This window comes from Natrix helvetica, assembly GCF_964273705.1.
Source record: "Natrix helvetica genome assembly, chromosome: 1".
Taxonomy (NCBI): Eukaryota; Metazoa; Chordata; class Lepidosauria; order Squamata; family Natricidae; genus Natrix; species Natrix helvetica.
Genome location: NC_138548.1, coordinates 375,689,170 through 375,699,223, shown reverse-complemented (window position 1 = coordinate 375,699,223; position 10,054 = coordinate 375,689,170). Strand labels below are relative to the sequence as shown.

Here is a 10,054-nt window from a genome sequence, read left to right as displayed (position 1 = left end):
ATGTCCTCGACTTACAACAGTTCACTTAGGACCCTATTTCAGTTATGACCGTTGCAGCATCCCCAGGGACACGTGATTTACATTCAGATGTTCGACCATGGGTTTATATTTATGATGGTTGCAGTGTCCTGGGGTCATGTGATCTTCTTTTGCGACCTTCGGATGAGCAAAGTTAAGGGGGGAGCCAGATTTACTTAACCACTGGGTTACAAATTTAAGAATTGCAGTGATTCACTTAACAACATTGGTCGTAAAATGCAAATGAGGCAAACCTCATTTAACAAATGTCTCACCTAGCAACGTAAACTCTGGGTTCAATTGTGGTCGTAAGTCGAGGACTACCCATACTGAGGCTAGAAGATCAGCATCACCCCTGGGTCGGGCCTGCAGCATCTGAGAACTGCCAAGGATGCAAATCAGCAAAAGGATACACTCGACATTGGCCACATTCGCATGACCCCTGTACCTGCTTGGCAATTTAGCACTTTGTTAAAGGAGAGTTCGCACACGCTGAGCTCCAAAGGAGGAACCATCGTACAGCACTGGAGTTTTAGCTGGTTTGTGCCAACACAACTGCGAATTTAATGACCTTGATCAGGCCTGTTGTGTGAATCCGACCATGATATAATCCTTGGAAGAAGTTCATTCAGCTTTTGGCCTCCTTCTTGAGGCTGGGTCAAAATGTAAACCTCCTGGCTACGTTTCCTCTCCCTGCAGGTGATACATTATATTCTCCCTCCTCTTTTCTCCTTTCCCTGGAGCAGTGCAGCTTTATTATTTATTTATTTGTTTGTTTGTTTGTTTGTTTGTTTGTTTATTTATTTATTATCTATTATTTATTTATTTACTTACTTATTTATTTATTTACTTATTTATTATTTGTTTATTATTTGTTTATGATTATTATTATTATTTATTTATTTATTCATTCATTCATTGCTCCGAAATGTATTGATTCCTGACTATTACCAAGTCTAATCCTTGCAGTTTTCCAAAACTGGTTTGCCATTGCCTCCTTCTTAGGGCTGAGAGACAGTGACTGGCCCAAGGCCACAGAGCTAGCTTCGGGCCAAAGGCTGGAATCGCCTGCTTCCTAGCAAGTGCCTTAACCACTACACCGGAGGTGGGATTCAAAAAATTTTTCCCACCAGTTGTGTGGAGGTGGCTTGTTGGGCGTGGCATGGCTTGTTGGGCATGGTTTGGTAGGCGTGGCAGGGGAAGGATACTCTAAAATCTCCATTCCCTCCCACTCCCGGGAAAGGTTACTGCAAAATCTCCATTCCCTCCCCATCAGCTGGGACTTGGGAGGCAGAGAATAGATGGGGGCGGGGCCAGCCAGAGGTGGTATTTACCTGTTCTCTGAACTACTCAAAATTTCCGCTACCGGTTCTCCAGAACTGGCCAGAACCTGCTGAATACCACCTCTGCACTACATCAAACGGGCTCTTGGAAATTCTTTGGAGCCGAATAAAAATATGGTCTAACAAGGAACTGGGGGGGGGGAGGGGAAGGGATGTCCTTGAGGTGCAGTCAAAATAATCAAAATGGCGGCCTGGTCTTTTGAGGCTTTGCTCTTTTTTTAAAATGGGGGCTTTTCCTCAGGGCCGTCTTAACAGGGGGCCCAGGCAAAGCAGTGTACTGGGGCCCCTACTACAACAACTGACAGGAATACAAATGCAAATGCAATTAAACATACATTTATTTTATTGGCACGTCCAGCAAAATCGGTGTTGAAACATTAAAAACATGCTGTGCAGCAACAACTGATCAATATGAGAAACATTTGAACAATACATGAAAAACGCAATCATATTCAGTAAGCCATACAGTTGCAGTATTTATATGATACAAGAGGCATTGAAGGAGTAACATACACAGATTAGTAGGGGGCCCCTATGCTTGTGGGGCCCATCAGGCCCATGCCTTAAAACAGCCCTGCTTTTCCTTCTTTGAAGCCAACATCCTGGTTAGCTTTTATTCTCCAAAGCAGGGGTTACCAACTTTTCAGTTTTCAGGGACCATTAAATTTATAATTTTAAATCCTGTGGACCACTAATATGATTTTTTTAAAAAAATAGTATTTAGTGCAATATAAAAAATGTCAATAATTTTTCTGGGCAGCACCAAAATTTTCTGGCAGACCAGCAGTGGGTGATTGCTGCTCCAAAGCACCAAAGACAAGAAGCAATGGGTGGAAACTAATCAAGGAGAGAAGCAACTTAGAACTAAGGAGAAATTTCCTGACAGGGAGGACAATTAATCAATGGAACAACTTGCCTCCAGAGGTTGTAAATGCTCCAACACTGGAAGTTTTTAAGAAGAGGTTGGATAACCAAAGGGTAGGTTTCATGCCTGAGCAGGGGGTTGGACTAGAAGAGCTCCAAGGTCCCTTCCGACTCTTGCTATTCCATCCTATTTTTAAGTAATTCCATCTAACGCTCCTGTCGGTGCAGGAAGCCAAGAATGTCTCTGAGCTGCTACAGAGTATTCCTTACACAGGAAAGTTGAGCGGAGGAGGAAGAGCAGTAGGAACGTGTGAAACGGGTCGGCGGCTGGCATGTGCAAACAAAAGGTTTGCACGAGAGGGAAGGAAGCTGGCGCGATTTGATATTGGTGGGCACGTGTTGAATGCGCGGAAGAAAACGCCGCGGGGCTGAAGCTGTGTCACGGAAAGGCCAGGGGTGGGAGAGAAAGTTGCGGTGAAAGTGAAGAGAAAGCGGTCATTTTTTCGCCTTCTCCCCCCTTCCCTCCCCCGCTTCTCCCCACTTTCCCTCGATCACCTTCCCTTTTTTTCAGACTTATTTTTGATGCATCGAAGAGCCTCACCGGTTGAGCAGCCGCCTGCCTGGGACCAGCCTTGCGCTTGGAAGTCGGCCAGCATCTCCCCCCCCCCCAACTCCCCGCCTCTCTCCTCCAGCCGGTGTTTGTTTTCTCCGACTTCTTACTTTCACTTTCGGCTTCCGGGAAAGCGGCTCTTTCTCCGAAGCTCTGCGGGCCGCGAGGTTCTTTCCAGAGCCGGGCGGGAGATGCGCCAAGACCTGCCCTCCGGCCCCCGCCGCCCGTGCCCTCGGTTCAGTTGTCGCCGGCTGCCCTGCGCGGAAGGAGCTCTCTTCAATCCGCTTCTCGGGTTCTTCCCTACATTCTCCGCCGGCCCCGCGCCGCCTCTCTCTCTCTCTCTCTCTCTCTCTCTCTGCAAACCGGGGAAGCGCCCGGCGGCGGCTTCCCTCTTCGAGAAACACCGCCCGGTAAGTCGGTTCTTAGCAAAATGACTTGATTTATACATGAATAAAATTGAGAAATGACCCCAGTAACTTTAACCTCAAACTGTCTGGCTGGCATGGACCTCGCCCCATTCCTAAGAGGCCTGTAAGGGGTCGTGCATAAGCGCACCATCCTGCCTACCCTCCCTGGCCCCATTTATTCGTAACCATTTCCTGTGTTCATGCCCATGTTTATACTGTTATCTCTCCTATATGTTTGACTGACTGACTGACTGACTGATTGACTGACTAACTAACTAACTATCTAACTAACTAACTAACTAACTAACTAACTAAAACCCATTTCCTGTGTTCATGCCCATGTTTATACTTATGCCTGTTATCTCTCCTATATGTTTGACTGACTGATTGACTAAGTAACTAACTAACTAATTAACTAACTAAAACCCATTTCCTGTGTTCATGTCCATGTTTATATATATGTCTGTTATCTCTCATTTATGTTTGACTAACTAACTAACTAAATAAATAAATAAGTAAAACCCATTTCCTGTGTTCATGTCCATGCTTATACTGCTATCTCTCCTATATGTTTGACTGACTGACTGACTGACTGACTGACTGACTGACTGACTAATTAACTAACTAAAACCCATTTCCTGTGTTCATGTCCATGTTTATATATATGTCTGTTATCTCTCATTTATGTTTGACTAACTAACTAACTAAATAAATAAATAAGTAAAACCCATTTCCTGTGTTCATGTCCATGCTTATACTGCTATCTCTCCTATATGTTTGACTGACTGACTGACTAACTAACTAACTAAAACCCATTTCCTGTGTTCATGCCCATGTTTATACTTATGCCTGTTATCTCTCCTATATGTTTGACTGACTGATTGACTAACTAACTAACTAACTAACTAACTAACTAACTAACTAACTAAAACCCATTTCCTGTGTTCATGTCCATGTTTATATATATGCCTGTTATCTCTCTTATATGTTTGACTGACTAACTAACTAACTAAATGACTAAATGACTAAATAACTAACTAACTAACTAAATAAATTAAAAAAAAACCATTTCCTGTGTTCATGTCCATGTTTATATATTATGCCTATTATCTCGTACATGTTTGACAAAATAAATAAATAAATAAATAATCAATCAATCAATCTGCCAGACTTGGTTTACCGCTGCTCTTTCCCCCCTCTTTTCTCTCCACTCTCGGTTGCTCTCATTTTTTTCCCCTTTCTCGCCAGGATTTCTTCCAGCGCAAAAGCATTGCTCCAGCGATTTACCGCTTTGCCTGTCTTAGAATCGGCATGATGAAGCCGGGCTCGTGGTCCTGGGTCGCCCTGGGGATGCTGCTGGACTTCCTGGCCCTCCACTTGGCTTGGAAGGGGAGCCCCTCGCCCTGGGGGAACCCTCTGGCTTTCCTCTGGGCCGTCGCCGTGGGGCGCTGCGTGTCGCTCGTCCTCGCAGGGGGTACCCTCGCCAGCTCCGGTGTGGACCAGCTTCCCTGGAGGCTGCTGTTGCAAGGGGCCTTGGTCCTCTCCTTCCAGATGCCCGGCTACATCAGTCTGCAGTACCTCTACCAGCCCAAAGGGGACGCCCTGCATCTGGCCTCCAACTGGGGCCGGAGCGACGTCCTTGCTCTCAACTACCTGGTGGTGGGGGCCGTGATGCTGCTGTGCCATAATCTCCTCTCTTGGGGGGACACAGGATCGGAAAAGGCATCCTCAGCTTCCTTCGGGCGCCTCATCTCCTGCCTGAGGCCAGAGGCGCTGCGGTTTGTGGCCATCACGGTGCTTATGGTGATTTCATGCATGGGTAAGTGGACCTTTTGAGGCGAGGGGAGCAGGCGTGATCCTTGCCCCGGCCCTGACATTCAACCTAAGAGTTTTCACAATACCTGGTGTAGATAGTCCTTGAGTTACAACTGCGCATTTAGCGAACATTTGAAGTGGCACTAGCACTGAAAAAAGTGACTTACAACCAGTCCTCACACTTACGACCATCGCAACAGCCCTATAGTCACAAGGTCAAAATAATATATTAGCAACCAGCATATACTAACAGTGGTCGCAGCATCCTGAGTTCCTTTGATCGCCAATCACACCATCCCAGCTGGCTTCTGAGAAATAAACTAATACAAGGAAGCAGGATTCACTTAATGACCACATGATTGACTTAAAGATTGCAGTGTTTCGCTTAACAACTGGCGGGTAAAAGTGACTCACTTAACTGTCTTGCTTCGAAATGGAAATTCTATTCCCTATTGTGGTTGCAAGTCAAAAGGACTACCTGTATTAAGGATTTATTGCAGGGAAGGTCAAAAAAGTCAAAATGGTGGCTGGCAACATACGGTCAAAGTCCCACCCCTCCTTTTTTAAAATTGCATAAACAGCATCTGTGGCCTTCCATCTTGCCTTTCTTGACCTCTGCTTGTATTAAATGCCTTGAAATATCTACCATATTTTTCATAGTATAAGACACATCTTTTTCCCCCCTAAAAGAGCGTGGAGTGCTGGTGTGTCTTATACACCAAATACAGCCATTTTTGGCCTCCTGAAGCTCTACCCCCACATCCCATTTTTGCAAAAAAACGGGCCATTTTCCGCCTGTTTTGTGCAAAAACTGTGGTGTTTTGCCTTCCCCACCCCTGCTGAAGCCTGCAGAGTGCTCCTGGGGGCCGGGGAGGACAAAAACTTTTTATTCTTACTTACCTCTTCAAAATCTTGGTGCAAAATCTTATACACCGGTGCATCTTATAGTCCGAAAAATAAGGTACTTAAAATTCTAGTGGGGGAAGAACAAAGACATCCCAATGCAATCATTCACACACACACACACCAAAAATTCTCCTCTAAATTGACTCCAACCCTCCTCCTGTCATATGGCTGCAATGCGGAGAGTTATATTTTTCTTTTCCGAAAACTAAAGGAGCAGGTGACATAATACAGATTGTCTTCTTTTTCTCGTCTTGTGTCAGGCATGCAAGAACTAGAAAGCTGGAAATTATTAATTTGAATTTTAAAAGACAAAAGCGGATGAATGAATGAAAACATACGTTGATATACAGTTCTAGCCCAATGCCGGGCCACTTTGATGGCGGGGATAATTCCGAATCAGCAAGTCATTTTGGATGCATTATAGATCCCAGGGACCTCTGTAAAAGATAGATAGTTGTTTAAATGGGGCCACATTTGCAGTAAACGTCCTTGATCCCATTTTAATGTGGGGTCTTTAGTTCTAGCCAAACTAGTGCTCAGTCAATTTAAAAATCTCCAAAATGAGCTTTTAGGCAACTCCTCAGGCAGTTCTATCCAGTTATGAAGTGTTTAACTTGAAATGTCTATGTTTTTAATCGTTCTGTTGTACCAAGCGATCTTTAAAAGCTCTTTTCTTCTGTTGATATTTAGAAATGTCAAAGAGTTGTGTGAAAACAGAAATGGGTTATTTTAAAAGGGGGGCCGGGACTTAACGGAGGTCTGGCATGAAGTTAGAGATGTCTGATTGTTTTGGGGGTTTTTTTTGTAAAATTTTTATTGGTTTTTACAAATATTTTAAGGAAAAGGGTAAATAGGTATAGAAAATTTTGACAGCTACATCATGCGGGAGGTAGAAATCCCCCCAAATCTCACAACTTTTACAAAAAAGAAGAAAAAAAACATCAAAATTTGAATAAACATTGGCAGCTTTTGATTTTACATTCTATCATCAATATATTCAATCATCTTTTGTATCACTTCCAACAATTACATTATAACAACAATTGCAATAATGTTTCAACTCATTTTTGTGACCTGAGTCTTCTCAATGTTGCATCCTCCCCACTGTCTGCTGGCAGAGCTGCGGCCCCTCCCTCCTTCATATCTTGTGTACTGTCCCCTGTTTCGTCTAGGAGGGCACTATGTTTTTTAATGAAGGCTTCCGTCTCCACAACTGTGTTGATTCTAATTCTACTGCCCTCCCAGAAAATCAGCATTCCTTCTGGCAATAACCATCTGAACCAAATTCCTTTACTATATAATTCCTTTGCTAAAGAGGAATATTTGACTGCAAATAATGACTTTTATAGTTTGCGACGTTTTTCAGCAAAAACACCACCCATTGCACAGGCTAGATTCATGCAACCACATGGTTTGTTTAAAAACCACATGATTAACAATCTTCTAGTTACCTGCGGGACCGTATTCTGCCCCATACATCCCTACGACCTATTCGCTCGCACAGAGAGGGACTTCTCCAGGTGCCGTCCACTAGACAATGCCATGGGGCGGCGCCTAGGAGCAGAGCCTTCTCTGTGGCGGGCCCAGCCCTGTGGAATGACCTCCCCCCGGATATTAGGACCACTACAGACCTCCGCTCCTTCCGTGTTAAGCTCAAGACCCACCTTTTTCAAATATCTGGCCTGGCCCAACCATAACTTCGTTACGCTCCTGAGGGGTTTTTAATTCAGCAATTTTATTTAGGGGATTTTAAACTGTGTTTTAACTGTGTTTTTAGCTGTGTTTATTGTCTTTCACTTGCAGGTCTACTCTCCTCCATGCACAAATGTAATTGTCCTTGTTTTTTCGTATGTATGTGTGTCCTATGTGTATTTTATCCTTGTGATTGTACGCCGCCCCGAGTCCTTCGGGAGAGGGTTGCGGCTAATCAAATAAAATTTGATTTGATTTGATTTGATTTCGTAAAAAAATTATCGTAAAATTGAGAGGTCCCGTGATAACCCATTTAATGGCCATGATGACTTGTGACCAAAATTCCTGGCTCAATCAGAGCAGTCAGTTGAGTATTTATTTAATTCCTCCCCCTCCCCCCTCTGCTTATCCTACAGGGGGACTTCCAAAGGTATGGAGACTACAATTCCCGGAATCCACAGCTTTTTATCTGTTGATTTTTCTGGAGGACTTTAATCCAGAACCCAATAAAAGCAGCCAGAGGGAGTTGTAGCTGCAGTGTGATATTTTACTTACCACATTAAGGGTGAGAACAGGCTCCCATAATCACGCAAAATTAAGATAAAGATAATAAAAAACGGTTTCCAGATAAAGGTAATAGAAAATGTCTATGCAGATTCTCAGTCATCCAGGTCATAAGGCTTCTTGGGTGAGAAACAAAACGTCCTCAAAGAAAACCCCGAAAGTCCAACTTCCTCTTCAAAAAAATCACCTTTGGCATAATGGAAAATGGTGTCAAGAGAAAGATAATACAAAATGGTTTCGCTCTTTTTAGGCTACGGAGCACGGCAATCCTCAAAAGTCGATAGGCCAAGTTGGTGTGATCGCCTCTTGAATATTTTTAAAATTACATTTTATATATATCCTTGCACATATATGCAGAAACCTTTCTGTTTAATATTTTGAGTTATAAACTATTATGAAATACAAAATGCAAAAATAAATAGAAAAGCAGCGGGGAGGAAAAAGTGTGAAGAGAAGTGAGGAAGGATAAGAAAAAGAAACATTTCAAGTCTCTCTGTTGGTGTAAAATAAGGCATTGACATCAAATCACAACTGTTTGCTTTGTCATAATAATATGAGTGAGCCATTTCTGTAAAGATCTAGTGATCTACTCGGTAAAAAACCCCGAATCAAAGTTTCACTCTGTTTCATTTCAAGCATGAAGTTCAGAAGCGGTTTCCATGTTTAAGCAAAAGTACTTGCATTCTTTTCTTTAATCAAAGTAGTCAATTTTGCCATTTCAGCCAATTCCATCAACTTCTGCAACTGTTTTTCCATAGTAGGAATCAAAGTGTCCTTCCATTGTTGTGCATACAGTAGCTTTGCTGCTGTCAACCAGGGGTGGGATTCAACCAGTTCGGCCCGGTTTGAGTGAACTGATAGCTCCAAAGATCAGCTGTGAGTGAACCGGTTCGCTCTGACCTGCAGGTGCCCCCTACCTCCGGTTATGTTCACCTATATTTCCTTATTTTTTAGCCCAGCTGATAGGAGCCGCAAAGTGGATTGCTGCTCCTCAGCTGTTTTCCTGTGACCTGCGCCCAGCGAACCGGTTGTTAAACCGGTAGGATCCCACCCCTGCTGTCAATGTATATAATAATAAAGTTATATTAGTTATAGATGCAGAAACTCGGAACGTGCATATTCAAGAGACAGCTTTTATAGTGTCGAACTGGGGCAATTGTGTTTGTTAGATGCAGGAAAACCGATTTTTTTTTTAGCACACTGCAGAAATAGCCGTAGCAATAGCACTTAATTATATACTGCTTCACAGTGCTTTACAAGCCCTCTCTAAGCGGTTTGCAGAGTCAGCCTATCCTTCAAGGTCACCTCTAACAGATGCTTTGTGTCACTGACTTGCAATCTTGTGTGCTTGTAACGGTGACCTCATTCTCATCCAAGAATAGACTCAAGAAAAGAGCTGTTAGCGTGCCAGCTCAGGCAGGCCTCTTTTCCTGCATACCAGGGGGGACGGATGGCTGAAATGGAGGCAGAAACTTTGCAACAGTCAAGACAATTTGCTAAAGCGAGGACTTTCTAAAGAATAATCGGGGTTTTGTAAAACAAAAGCACTTTCTTATACGGTGATTTCACTTCAGTGCTTCTCCGTTTTCCTTGGGGAAAAGCCATATTGGTCAGCTGCCCTCACAGCGCCTTGTTTTAATTTTTCTGTTACCCCTCGCTTCTGAAAGTATTACTGTATTTTTCGGAGCATAAGACGCACTAGAATATAAGACGCACCAAGATTTTGAAAAGGCAAATAAAAAAAGTTTTTGCTTTCTGAGTGCTGCTGGGGGGTGGGCAAAATTGAGCAAAAAACGGCCTGTTTTTTGCTCATTTCAACCCTCCCCAGCACCCAG

General features: G+C 43.5%; 1 protein-coding gene across 1 annotated transcript in view; it reads left to right on the top strand.

The window, feature by feature from the left end:
* The first annotated feature begins 2,963 nt into the window (after positions 1-2,963).
* The window catches only part of TAP1 (transporter 1, ATP binding cassette subfamily B member), a 28,300-nt gene continuing 21,209 nt past the window's right edge, over positions 2,964-10,054 (top strand). The window contains exons 1-2 of the mRNA XM_081936610.1: positions 2,964-3,245; positions 4,491-5,061. Coding sequence (XP_081792736.1) covers positions 3,027-3,245; positions 4,491-5,061 — 790 coding nt within the window. The 5' untranslated portion in view covers positions 2,964-3,026. The remainder of the gene's footprint in view (positions 3,246-4,490; positions 5,062-10,054) is intronic.